Consider the following 13,811-nt stretch of genomic DNA (forward strand, 5'->3'; position numbering starts at 1 on the left):
ATTTACTTATTTTATAACTGGGAGTTTATACGTTTTGACTCCTTTTACCCATTCTCTCTCTGACAACCACCAGTCCGTTCTCTTCAATGAGTTTGGTTCCTTTAGATTCCACACAGAAGCGAGAGCCTGCAGAATTGTCTTTCTCTGTCTGACGTATTTCACGAAGCACGATGCCCTCAAGGTCCATCCAGGTTGTTGCAAATGGGATATATAAGCCCACATCACATCCTCTTCATCCGTTCATCCGTTGAGGGACACTTAGGATGTTTCCACATCTTGGGTATTAGAATTAATGCTACAATCAGCTTGGGGGTGCAGACACCTCCTCTAGATGGAGGTTTCATTTCCTTTGGCTATAGAGCCACGAGCGGGGCTGCCAGACCATATGACAGCTCTTTTTAAATTTGTGAGGCGCCTCCGCATTCTTTTCGCGTGCATTCCCACCCACCGTGCGCGAGGGTTCATCTCGCCGATGTTTCTTCCCCCGAGAAACCGGAGTTGGGCAGGTGTGCCGTGGGTCTGGATGTGCCCATTGCCTCCACTAGGACAAGAGGACGTGAGAGGCAGGACAGCCTCGAACACCTTTCCAGCCCTGACGTCTGGTCTTTCTGGAGGTTTGGTTGTCCACGTCGGGGGGTGGCCTGCCCAGCTCTGCCCGGTCATTTCTGTCGACAGCACCTACCAACCGCTCTCGCTAAAGTCAGGCTGCCATCCGCATCCACCAGCCAGTTAAAATCAGAATTAAAGTCATAGTGGCAAGTTTCAGAGGCGTCGCACAGGGCGCGTTGAACCCCCGCCCGGGCCTGGTCAGGACGCCTGCGGGAGTCAAGACAGGGCAAGGGAGCCTGTCTGTTTTGCTGCCAAACCATTACAGGAGTGCACACAATGGAAGGTGGCTCTCAGAGTCGTTCTGAGGAGGAATTGGAAAAGCAAGGAACACCTGCCCTCGGCAGCTCGTCCAGGCCACAGGTGCCGGCTGCCTCCTCTGGCGGGCAGACGGAGACGCGATCCCACTGGGCTCGGGTGACTGGCGCGCACCGTGGTCCTTCCCGGCTGCTCCGCTCCCCCGCGGTGGTGGCGTCTGATCCCGATAAATGAGCTGGGTTTCTCCAAGGGCAGATGCCGTGCCTGTAGTGACCACCAAGATGCCAAAACCACGTTTGCAAAGGGACAGGCTTGGCCAGCCGTCGTGTTGTTTAGTCTACATCAGACTAAACATCTGGGTGGTTGGAAACATCTTTGGAGTTGAGTGGGCCCCGTGACTCGTCCTCATGGAGACACAGCCTGGATCAGGACCAGTGAGAGACACGTGCTGGGAGGACGGTGTTTTCTGGGCAGGGGAGGAGATGGGAGGAACCATGTGCTCCGTGCTGTTCTCATCTCCGGGCCTGCACAGCGAAGGACCTAACCAGGTGCCTGAGAGGAACAGAAGAAGAGTCTGGAAGTCTGCAGTCATGGGGTCAGCAGGCTGTGCTCCCCCTGTCGCCTGTAGAGTAGAGCCCTTCCTTGCCTCTTCCTGGCTTCTTGTGGCTTGCTGGCAATCCTTGGCCTTTGTGGTTTGTAGACACATTACTCTGGTTTCTGCCCGTGACCCTGTAGACTCCTCCCCTGCGTGTCTGTTCTTCACATGCCCGTCTGTCTCCTCTCCCTATAAGGACACCAGTCACATTGGATTAAGGGCTCACCCTCCTCCAGACGACCGCATCTCAGTTCAACTAATTACATCTGCAATAACCCTGTTTTCTATTTCAGGCCACATTCACAGGTACGGGAGGTTAGGACTTTGACATATCTTTATTTTGCAGGGGGCACAGTTCAACCCATAATACCTTGCTTCTCTTTTTCTCAAAACCTAAAGAGCTGTGACATTTCTCCTTCAAATGTGTGGTCTGTGGGTGGCAGGTGGGATGTGAGCCATGATGACCGTGGGATTTCTTGGTGGCTGTGGTGGTCCCTGTGAAGGGTGCTTAGTGTGGGCTCCCCACTCAAAGGGAATAACAAGGCTTCCTGCAGGGGCTGCTTCTCCTGTGTTCCGGCTCTTCCAGGGGAAGCCTGGGTTGGAGGAGGGCTGTGGGAGAACACAGAGCCAACTAGGTGGCCTGGGGTGAGTTTTGCAATGTGGCTCCGTTCTTAGTACCCGAGTAGCTGGCTTTGAAGCCAGCACCATGGAAGAAGAAGCCTGCTCACTCAAATCACATTCTGCAGACTGTATAGAGAACAACGTTTCTGAACACGAGAAGCTCTTCTGCTGGGGGCTTCTAGGATTTAGAGGCTCTGAGTCCCCCTTGCAGGGGATAGCCCAGGTTCAGTAGGATTTCTGTCCCTCTGCTATCTGGTGCCCTCAACATCATGGAATCCATTTAGAAGCCTGCTAGGCAGGCCAGTGCTCGGGGTCAGGGGAAGGTTCTAGGTGAGGGATTCTTGGATTGGCACAGCACATCCATCCATACCTGGATAAGAAGGGGAACAGGAAAAGTTTGGGTGGATGGGCTTTGTGGGTGGCTTGCACCATATGGAGGTGCCCCTGGGCCCCAGCCAAGCAAACACAGGGAGGAACCCAGCCCGCACCCACTCCAGGCCGGAAGAAGGCATCGAGCTCTGCTTCTCAGAAACCTACACAAACCAGCTTCCCCAGGCTGCTTACAAACCCTCTGCTTTCTTGCTCCTTGGGGTCTGGCTCAGGGGCCTGTGGGCCTGTGGGCTTTTCCTCCTGGCACTCTCTCACCAGTGGATGCTCCACTTTCCACCCCCATGTCCATCCCTCACTTGTAGCACCTGGAACAAAGCCTCAGGGTTAATGTCAAATGTCTACAGCGGATGGAAAATGGCCTGGCTGGCCAGCTCGGTGGCCATCTGTGCTTCCATGACAATGCTCGACGCCCAGGAAGGGTCCAGCCCCTCAGGCCTGCTAGGTAAGGGGGGGAGGTTTTAACAGAGCCAGGGAGACCCGTCCTCTCCTGGAAATCCATATTCAGTGGCAAATCTTGGCCTCATTTCTGCCTTTAAAGCTGTTGACTTATTGCAAATATCCTGGGAAAGGAGAATCGAGGTATCCTCGAAGTGCTCTGTTCCTCCTGAAAAGCAGGCCCAGGAGTGTCTGGGTGCAGAGACCCGTGGTCAACAATCTCATCATAAACAGGTGGTGAGAGGTATAGGATCAAAAGCAGTATTAAAGGACCTAGACAAACTTGTTTTTAAAATTAAATCATGTTGTTTTTTAAAAAGCCATACTTAGAATTCCCAAAGTATCAAAAAAAAAAAAATCAAAACATCCATTTTGCCTTATTCATTGCATTAGCCAAGAATGAGTGTGTTATGAGAATGTTCTGGAAGGGAGGGCTGATGAATTGAAAAAGTCAGAGGGTTAGTTCATGTTCTTTGCAACATCTGCTGAGCAAATGGGGAGGGGAACTCCAACTGCAGAGGGACCCCGGGGAGCACCCCCCTTCCTGGGCTTGGACGCTCGGTGCCTGGTGGTCGAGCCGCTCTTGCCCGGAGCCTGCAGTCTGTCTGGACTCAGTGGACGCCTTGCTTCGGCCAGCCTAGCTCTTTGGCATATGCCCCCTTGCAGCTTCTGATCTCATAATCGTGCTCCAGACACTTGTTCAAGTCCGGCATCCCGGATCTCCAGCCGATGAAGCCCTGGGTAGTCTTCGGGACTGGGGGGGATGGAAGGACCTGGAATGGAAAGGCGCGGGGTTTACCCACCTGGGGCCACAGTGACATGAGGCTTGTCCACGGAGGCCTCAGGATCGTCGTGGGAGGCCTGATGGGGAAAAGGCAGGAAAGAAAATATCCCTAAGCGAGGTCCACCCAAGTATGCACACTCCAATGAGCTGGACCCCGAGACTCACTTCTCCCCGCCAAAGTCACAAACGTGTTTCTTTATCTGGTCATGCTTAACACGTTAATTCACGACCTGCAGTAAAATAATTTTCATTTGACAAAAGAGCAAAGAGGGGAAAAAAAGTAAGGTGTAGAAATGTCAAACACTGCAGCTCACACCGTCCTTTATAAAATATATAACAATATTGTCAGATGGTATCCTGGCGCTTATAAATCTGCTGGTTTTGATGAGAACGCTTTATGATATGTGTGCATACGCACCCACGCACGCCCCAAACTGTAGGGACCACGGGAATGAAAAGCAAAGGAATTTAATTAAAAACCAAAGGGAAATGAGGTTCTGTCTGAGATGAAAAAAACAGTTTCATTTGTCAATTCCTTGGACAGACTTGAAATATTTGGAAAATGAGGGCAAATATTCAGGCTGTCTTTCCCCTTCCATTTGAAATGATGCTCTGTTCTGTTGATACAGGGTGATTCGAATGAAGACAACATGAGGAATATTCGTTCTAGCAGGAGAACGGAGACAGAGTGGTTTCAAATGCTTGGGGCTCAGCTCAAGGGACCTGCGTCCGAGGTGGTGGTGGTGGGGGGTGGTCCTGGAGGGCTGGCTGCCACTGGCCCACAAAGCCCCCCGACACATGTTCTCGATGAAGTGTGAAAATTAATCTCCTGAGAGGCCGCATTCAGGGAAGGTCATCAACAGATGCCGGACGGGCCCTTGGGACACACGGACTAGCTTTCAAGTCTCCCTCCAACGTGTAAGGGAGATGCGGTCAAAATCCACCCTGGGATGCCACCTTCCAGGACCAGGGTGGCAGAGAGATGAGCACCGCGGTTAACAAGGGCGTCGTGGGAGAACAGGTTGGTTCATCGTCTGTGAAGGGCCACTCGAGCAATTATCTACCCAAAATGAAAATGCAAACATCCTTTGACTGGAAATGTGCTCCTAGGCACTGGGCCTAAGACACCCTCCTCTCTGTGCGCATGTGCACCAGTGTTGGGTGGGGGTCCCTGCAGCCCTGGGGTAAGAGCAAATCAGCGGACCAGCCCGCAGGCCACCCGCGGGGGACTCGCTCGGGGGCGCACGATGTAATACGGTGGACTACTACCCAGCACTCTAACACGGCGAGGCAGGTCTGTCTGTTCTGAGACGGGACAGGTTGAACGTAAACTGCTAAGAGGCAAAAGGTGCCTGAGATCCATAAAATATGGTATAATTAGTGCAACAAGAACAAAAAGGCTGAAGATCCACACAACGTGCTTGCATGTGCATCTCTGGGCTCTGGAAGGCTGCCTGGGAAACTGAGTCAGGGGAGGGAAGGAGGCTTTTCAGAGCATGCCTTTTGGGCTATAGGACACCTGTTAAAAATAAAAAGATTTTAGGGGCGCCTGGGTAGCGCAGTGGTTAAGCATCTGCCTTCGGCTCAGGGCGTGATCCCAGTGTTCTGGGTTTGAGCCCCACATCAGGCTCCTCCACTAGGAGCCTGCTTCTTCCTCTCCCACTCCCCCTGCTTGTGTTCCCTCTCTCGCTGGCTGTCTCTCTCTGTCAAATAAATAAATAAAATCTTAAAAAAAAAATAAAAAAAATAAAAATAAAAAGATTTTAAAAGGCTCTAGTCCCCCAAAGAAGGAATGGGAAGGAGGAAGAAGGGGACCGTTTCTTCAGCAAGGAAGGACGTTCAGAAGGAAATGGGCCGGGGCGCCTGGGTGGCACAGCGGTTAAGCGCCTGCATTCGGCTCAGGGCGTGATCCCGGCGTTATGGGATCGAGCCCCACATCAGGCTCCTCCGCTATGAGCCTGCTTCTTCCTCTCCCACTCCCCTGCTGTGTTCCCTCTCTCGCTGGCTGTCTCTATCTCTGTCGAATAAATAAATAAAATCTTTAAAAAAAAAATTAAAAAAAAAAAAAAGAAGGAAATGGGCCAAGTGCTTTTGTCACCTGGATCGAAGTCCTTGTCCCCCAGGCCCTCTGTTTCAGTTTCCCCAGGGACAGAATGGGTTTGGCGGTGATTATATCTACCTTCTAGGGTTGTGGTGAAAATAAGATGACCAGGCAAAGTACTTAGTATGGCGAGCAACCAAGACACAGTAAGAGCTAGCATTTTTTTGGGTGGTAGATGGAGGCATAGTGAAACATCCGAAAGGAGCTCCCCCAAATGCTAACCACGGGTCAGGGTATATCTGGATATTTTAACATACTAATTTAATTTATTAATTTAATTTACAAGTCTAAAATATCAGTGAATCTGTATTGCTGGGTAATCAGGGGAAAACACTCTCAACATATCTCAGCGGAGTGTATCCATTCATTCAGCCGTCAGACGCGTACCCACTGACCACTCGCCACTGACCACTCACCTGTGCCAGCCGCTCCGTCTGACCCTGAGCACATCAGGAAAAGAACATTCATAGAGCCTAACTCCCCCCACCCCTGGCCGCCTACTGTGTCAGTTTTCCTCCCATCTTCCCATTAGGACACAGAACTGCTTTGTCCGTAGCCTGGCAGAGGGCAGAATCCAGGACCAAAATGATGGGCCCATGAAGGGAGGCCCGGGGATGCACCTAGTTCAGCAGTTTCTAGAGGCATCTGACCCATGTCCACGGCTGACTGGTCTAGGTGCGAAGGCCGTCTAAGACTTCTTCCCACTGGGATTGCCTGTCGCTCACTCAGCAGCCACAGGGATCTTTCAAAAAGGCAGACCTCACCATGCCAGAGCCCTGCTTCCCATTGCAGACTGGGCTCCACTCCTTCTTGTGGCCCCTGAGGTCCGGTGGGATCTGGCCCTGCCCACTCCTCCATCCACCTCACTTCCCTCCCCCTCTGACCCACCCCCAGCTCACTGACCTCCAGCCTCACGGCATCCCTTGCTGCTCCTAAATATACCAAGATTGTTCTGCCTCAGGGCCTTTGTACATGCTTTTCTCGTTGGTTGCAAAGCCTTTCCAGGGCTGGATCCTTATCATCCTTCAGTCCTCAGCTCAATGGGCACCACCCCATACCCTGTTACCCTCCAAAACCTCACCTGTCTCTTGCCTCCATGGCATCCAGCATAGCAAATAACAATTTTGTTGGGGGGCACCTGGGTGGCTCAGTCAGTGAAGCATCTGCCTTGGGCTCAGGTCATGATCTCAGGGTCCTGAGATTGAGCCCCGCATCGGGTTCCCTTCTCAGCAAGGAGTCTGCTTCTCCCTCTTCCTCTGATTCCCCCACTTATGCTCTCTCTCTCTCATGCACACAAACGTGCTCTCTTTCTAAAATAAATAAGTAAAATCTTTAAAAAAAAAAAAACCAATTTCGTTGAATTTCTTGTATCATGATGACCTCCCCCCACCTCCCTGCCCCCAACCCAGACTTGTTTTTTTTTTTTTAAAGATTTTATTTATTTATTCAACAGAGACAGAGACAGCCAGCGAGAGGGGGAACACAAGCAGGGGGAGTGGGAGAGGAAGAAGCAGGCTCATAGTGGAGGAGCCTGACGTGGGGCTCGATCCTGTAACTCCGGGATCACGCCCTGAGCCGAAGGCAGACGCTTAACCGCTGTGCCACCCAGGCGCCCCCAACCCAGACTTGTTGACTTCTTGTTTGCCACTGTTTACCCAACCGAGCACCTGATGCTACTAACATCTAGCCGTCCCTAGTGCTCTCTACAAGTGCCAGGTAAGGTTCCAGATCCTTCACAGGCATTATCCCACGGAACCCTGGCGCCACTCGCTGAAGTAGGTTCTTTCATGAACCCCCCGGTATAGGGGAAAAGGAGACATGGGGCAATCGAGTCACGTGTAAGAGCACACAGAAGGTGAGCAGCTGAGCAGAATTTGGGTCTCAGCGGTCTGACTCCAGAGCCTGGGCCTTTACCTGCCCGGCTTTACGGCCCAGTCCCTGTGAATGTCTGCTGAATGACTGGCCCGACCCCGTCATTCTCCTGGGTTCCATCTACTTCTGCAGAGCTGGCTGGACGCAGTGGCTCCTGCGTGTTCGAGACCAGTAACCTGGTGTGCTCCCCACCTGTGGGCCCGGAAAGGGCGTGGGAACTGGCCGCCCACCTGCCGTCTGCCACCGTGTTCTTACCTTTGGGGGTTGGCTTTGTGCCCCTGGAGCGAACACGCTTATTTCTCACTTAGGAAAACAACTATTCAAAACGACTTTGCGAACCTGGATGTATTTCTCCACTGGGGTCACGGGCCGGATGCGGAACCGCTCGGGAAGCTCGATTTTGGGCTTTGGGGTGGGGGTTTCTTCTTCACCCTTCAGCAGCTGCAACATAATCCCCAGAGACGGGAAGCGTCAGACTGAGGTTAGTGGGAGCCTTTTCTGCATCGTCCCCCCAGAAAGTGGCATTTTGCAGGTGACCGAAGCCGCACTGAGAAACGTCTGGTAGCTTGGCGCCATCACACAGAAAGGGGCCGAGTGGGGACTGGCTCGTAGGGCCGCTCAGCCTCCAGATACAGAAATCGACCGCCGTGTCCCCTACCACCTTTGGCAACCTGCTAATTTATACTCCTGAGTCATAATTTGAGAAAACTTCACAGGTTACAGACTCAAATAAAAAATTGCCAACAAGGTTTCAGGGCCAATCTTTAAAATATTAGAGGAGAGCCCCCACCCCCCACTTTTAATTTTTAAAGCAATTTTGAACTCTTTGAAATCCCAATTTAATTACATATAAGGAATATTAATATAGACTCTTTTTATGCATTTTATATTAATAAGGACTCATTTTATGCATAACATTTCAAGTTGTATAACTCTGTAAGTATTAAAAAAACTCATTAAGAATGGCATAATTTCAAAGCTAGTGGGGTGGGGTGAATTACAAAGGGGGTTACGCTGCCTTGAATCATGAACGTTTTGAATTATGTGATTCTTATGTGGTTCTGCATCCCTCCAAAGCAATGTGGCTTCCGGGCGTCATGTCCTGGAGGTGGTTTGAAGGGTTGTAGTCTGGTGGCCGCCATGCCACTGTAGCCCACACAGGCATTTGGTATCTGCGTGGGGTTTTATACACCTGAGCCACTATTCTAGATCCAGATTTCATTTAAACATGTGGATTTCTGGACTCTCTTGAACAATGGGAATATGGAGTTATCCTCTCTGCAAGCTCGGCCCTCAGCTGGGCTGCTGGGGGCTCCCCTTGCATGGGCCCGGGGGTCTCTGCTGACATCCCTACCACTCCCTGTTAATTACACCTGGCCCTTTTCCCCGCTCTTGTTGCCTAGCTGGCTTAGGAAAATACCGAGAATATTTTCCCGGTAATCCCTCATGTACCCACCTGGCTTCTACTTCTCCTCCCATCTGGACTTCACCGTCGCCCAGGGAGGCAGATGAGAACTCTCAGCCCTTTAACAGATGGGCAGTCTGAGGCCAAGTGGCCCTGGAATCAGACAGACCAGCTTCTCCCCTTGGTCCCTGCCTTTGTTAGCTGGATGACTTTGCAATTCTCTGAGCTCAATTTCCTAATTTACCAAACGGGCATAAAACAGCACCATCCTCTCCGCAAGGTCCTTGCATGGATTAGATGAGCTGGTTCAGATGAAGCACCTGGAGGATGCCTGGCACGTAGTAGGTGCCCAAGAAATTTGTGAAAGGAAGGAACCTGTAGGTTTCAGAGTTAGCGGTCTTTGTACGCAACGCTAACTTTATTCTTGCGAAGTATACGCCTCCTGCACGTTTATCCCTTGAAATGATCAATCCTATAACCTCTGGGCTCATCAAGTTTATATTTACCTCCTCGACAGGGGTTGTTAAAAATCCCCAGTTCTGGGCCCAGTTTTGCCGTGCTTCAGTTTCGGCCTTCAGGCGGTATTTCCTGAAAAAGAAAGTTCCTAAGTGCTGGATGGTACTTGAAAAAAGTTAAAGCAGGGGCGCCTGGGTGGTGCAGTCGTTAAGCGTCTGCCTTTGGCTCAGGGTGTGATCCCGGTGTTCTGGGATCGAGCCCCACATCAGGCTTCTCCGCTAGGAAGCCTGCTTCTTCCTCTCCCACTCTCCCTGCTTGTGTTCCCTCTCTCGCTGGCTGTCTCTCTCTGTCAAATAAATAAATAAAATCTTAAAAAAAAAAAAAAGTAAAAGGTTAAAGTAGCAAACCCTAAAAGGGTCCACTGGGGAAAATTTTACATTTTTTAAAACACGCTGACTGAATGATGACTCTGTGCTGGGAAGGGAGTTGGGTGCCAGAAGGAGCACGAGCCCCTGTCTCTGGGGACTACGAAGGAGACAGGTGTGGAAAGAACCAGAGGTCCTGATTGGCTGGCACACTGGGGAGAAGACGCGACTGGAGGCCAGCTCTGCCTAAGGGGCCATCTAGGGAACGGACTTCTCATTTTTGTGTGGTGAGTGAGGCTTCTGCGGTGCTCCCTCCCAGGTCAAGAGTGGACCTTGAGAATGAGCCCTCCTTAAATATTGCCTCCTTAAGTGGGGCCTATTTGCCCGGCCCCATTTGCCCGGCCCTAATCCTGGCCCTGCTTTTACTCCCCATTCTGTACCATTTATGTATAATGACCTACTAGTTGAGAGCTGGTGTGTCACGTTTTGCAAACATCTGATTGAACATTCACTCATTTTGATTTTCAAGTTTCTTTTCCTATTTTAGAATCAGTATCTGCCCCCCAACCCCATCCTCCAGTGTCTCAACAGTTTTGGAGGCCCCCGAACAAGTTTTTGCCCTGGGCACTGAGAATCTAAAGCAGAGTCTAGTCTAATGGAGATGTAATGTGAGCCTCAAATATGAGCCATGTACATAACAGTTTTCTAGCAGCCACACTTTTACAAAAAAAAAAATAAAAGTGAAAGTAAGCAGATGAAGTTGATTTTTAATATTACTTTTTGCAGGTATGAAATCCTCGAAATCTGGTGTGTATTTCACATTTACAGTCCATTCCAATTTGGACCAGTCACATAATAGCCACTGTGGACATCGGACAGAAAAACAGTCTAAAGGTTGAACCAGCTCTCTTCACATGGGAGGGACCATCTGATTTGGGTCTTGAAGGATGCATAGGAGTTTGTCTGGTGGAGAAGGGAGGAAGGGGCATTTTAAACAGACAGAACATACCTGCTATGGTGATTTTGTAGGCATCCAAGTAGGAGGTAATTGGATAAAGGCAAAGATTTAAAAAATTAATAGTTGTGTATTTTATGCCAAATGATACTGGCTTTCCATTGACAAGAGTGATATAAAGTTTCCTGTAAAAATAAATTTGAGTGAAACAAAGCCAGTTCAAAGAAAAACGTGGAGAGATTAACGCTGGTTTTACAAGGAAATGGTGAAAATCAGGGAGATGGCAGATAGGATAACTTAAGTTTAAGAGGTAAGCAGTTATGCTTTATTGTTACTAAACTTTACTTACTTGCATCTAAATTAGTAACCTCCCATGTTGGTGAAAACTTCAGAGAGATGGTATATTTAGCAATTCAATAGAATGTCAAATAAAAATATCCATTACAAATGTCTGCTCAACATAAATCTTTCAGAAAAAGGATTTTTTAAGTGAAAATTTCTTACTATTTAAAAAAGCAGGAGAATCAAGAGAGAATGTAAAAAGCATATTTATCTTTCATTCAAATCGAACGAATATTAAGGTTTTTGTTTTCCTTTTTATAAAATATTCGGTAAATCTTAAAAATAACATGTTAGTCGGCTCTCAACAAGAAAAGCTTTGCAGATGGTTGTAAACCAGATGTAGTAGCTTTCATCTTTAGCGGTGTGCCAGGAAGAAGAGGGAGAAAGGCTTTCTGGTCGCGCTCATGTCCCTAACATTGCGCCGACCACCTCCAGCGCACGGTCCTCACGCCCAGAGGTCGACCACCTCCAGGACTTGGAGGGGAAACTGAGGCGGCCAGGGGTGTGCACGTGGGAACGACCCAGCCCACCGGGTACCGGATCCTGAGCATTACCAGATCTCGTCCTGGGCCACGAGGTTCATGCGCTCGGCCGCAGCGGTGCTGAGAGGTTTCTGCGCCATGGGGGCTCGGGTCTCAGGGCGCTGGTACTCACCAACTCCGGGCTCAGCGTCTCCCGTCGCCAGGGAGACCGGTTGCCCAGCAACGTGGGACGCGGAGGCGGAGGCGGCGCTGCACCTGGCGCGGGGTGGGGCCGCTTCCTTGTGCCTGCTGCCCGCCTCTGCTCACCTCTGAGTCCCTCGCCCTCCTTGCTGTCCACCTGCATGGCCCCAGCGGCAGCAGTCCCCTCCTGTGCAGGAAACCCTGGGAAACCTCACTACCTAACACCCCCGTCCCTTTAAAATTTAGGCCTACATGTGAGGCAAGTACGCACACACAAGTGTACCGATCCGAGGTGTGCCAAGCTTCATGATTTCTGTTTCAGAGAACACACCCCTGCGGCCACCGTCTGGTTTAGGAAATAATCACTGTTCGTTTACACTCGCGAGGAGGATTCCATCCTGTTGCCGCCGGTTTGGGGTCGAAGTTTTGGCCAGCGCGGTGCTGTTTTGAGTATTCCTGTCCTGGCTTTGGGAGAACACATGCGTGCATGTCTGTCGGCAATCACTCTTTTTTTTTTTTTTTTAATTAAAAAAAATTTTTTTTAATGTTTTTTTTATTACATTATGTTAGTCACCATACAGTTAGCAATCACTCTTGAGAACAATTCCCCAGTGAAACTCACGGATAAGATGGCCTGCAGACCCCACAGCCACACTCACCTTCCTGCCCATCAACACCGACCCCTCAAAATTGGGGCGCTCAATCGTTTGTTGACTGACTTATTGACCAAAGGCTTCCACAATTGCACATTGTCATAGGTCTGGAACTGGCAAATGGGTCTAAGAGACGACAGTGAGTGGACTGACAGCACGGGGCAGGGGGACATTTTTCTGCCTGAGCAGCCACGAGATCCACACGTGTCCAGGGCGTCCTGGGACTGAGCGAGCGGAGGCAGCTGCTTCTGCCCTGTGGGTCACCTCCCAGATGATTACCAAGGCCGCTTGGAGAGGGCATGGGTGTGTTATCTTCCAGTTGGGTATCCTTGATTCTCCCTGGCATGTCTCCCTACCTCCCTGTCCCTGACCTCCTTCCTCCCTGGTCAACAGATTTGTGCCTTTATGGGGCTGTTCAGAGGCTGTGTTTTCTTATAACAATGCTCCCCACACCCAAGGCATGTGATGCTTTTCTTGGCTGTTGGAGGTGCTGGGTAGAGGCCCTGAATTGGGGTGGTCCCTTTTGCCCACTCAGCCAAAATAGTGAGGGGGCAGGCAGGGGCTGGAAGGAGAGTGGATGGGTTGATTCATGAATGTGGAACACACTATGCCGATGGCCAAGGAAGCTGGAGGGCTGGCCAGTTTGGCACAGGGTGGACAGGTGTCCAGGTGGGCCCAGGGTTTTCTTTCTGGCCTTTTCTGTGAGGTTGCCATTCTTACAACAGGGGGTTGGTGACCTGGAAAGAAATGTGAATAGTGGATGGTCAGGGAGAGGAGGGGCCCTCATGCAGGAGGACCAAAGCCTGCTTCCCCCTTGGGAAGCTTCCAAGGTGATTCTGTTAAAATGATTAATTAAGAATAAATTCATTAACTGACTGTCTATATGTGCTGGGCACTGAGGGTTCGTTCATTCTACAAATGTTTGCTGAGCACTTCTGATGTGCCTGGGGATCCAGGAAGGAACAGGACCGGCTAAGTCACTGCCCCCGCCCTGGGGGAGGGGCCGCCGTGTCTGGAGGGAAGACGGACAACTAAGCAAGTGACCAAATGCGCACAGGTGCTCAGGCGGGGGAGGGGTGAGCGCCACAAAGCAGGTGACCCCAGGAAGGAGGCTCAAGGTGAAAGGTATGGAAGAAACTAGTGTGAGTGGGTGGTCCGGAAAGACCTGTCCAAGGACAGGTCATTTGAGCACAGCTTGGATGAAGGAGGGACCCTGCGAAGTTCCAGGAGGAGGGAAGCTCAGGTCCTGAGCTGGAGCGGCCTGGGGTGTCTGGAGAAGGCTAAGGAGGCCGCTGCAGCTGGAGGCGTCCC

The 13,811-nt window shown here is 50.7% G+C and overlaps 1 protein-coding gene across 1 annotated transcript; it reads right to left on the reverse strand.

Annotated features, from left to right (window-relative positions):
• Nucleotides 1-3,318: 3,318 nt before the first annotated feature.
• CIMIP1 (ciliary microtubule inner protein 1) lies at nucleotides 3,319-11,840 on the reverse strand. The gene is made up of 4 exons (XM_026502874.4): nucleotides 11,740-11,840; nucleotides 9,574-9,655; nucleotides 8,002-8,103; nucleotides 3,319-3,678 (listed from the first exon to the last, which is right to left on the reverse strand). The coding sequence occupies exons 1-4, from the start codon at nucleotides 11,805-11,807 to the stop codon at nucleotides 3,517-3,519; spliced, it is 414 nt and encodes a 137-aa protein (XP_026358659.2). The 5' UTR covers nucleotides 11,808-11,840; the 3' UTR covers nucleotides 3,319-3,516.
• Between the last annotated feature and the right edge of the window lie 1,971 nt (nucleotides 11,841-13,811).

This window comes from Ursus arctos, unplaced genomic scaffold (assembly GCF_023065955.2).
Source record: "Ursus arctos isolate Adak ecotype North America unplaced genomic scaffold, UrsArc2.0 scaffold_16, whole genome shotgun sequence".
In the NCBI taxonomy this organism is placed as follows: Eukaryota; Metazoa; Chordata; class Mammalia; order Carnivora; family Ursidae; genus Ursus; species Ursus arctos.

What these genes read in the sequence shown, in the direction of transcription:
- CIMIP1 (XM_026502874.4), bottom strand. Translation starts at nt 11,807, where the DNA reads ATGGCGCAGAAACCTCTCAGCACCGCTGCGGCCGAGCGCATGAACCTC. An exon ending in TAACAACCCCTGTCGAGGAG is followed by an intron (nt 8,104 to 9,573) that starts GTAAATATAAAC and finishes ATTATGTTGCAG; the next exon opens with CTGCTGAAGGGTGAAGAAGA. An exon ending in CAGTGGAGAAATACATCCAG is followed by an intron (nt 3,679 to 8,001) that starts GTTCGCAAAGTC and finishes TTTCCATTCCAG; the next exon opens with GTCCTTCCATCCCCCCCAGT.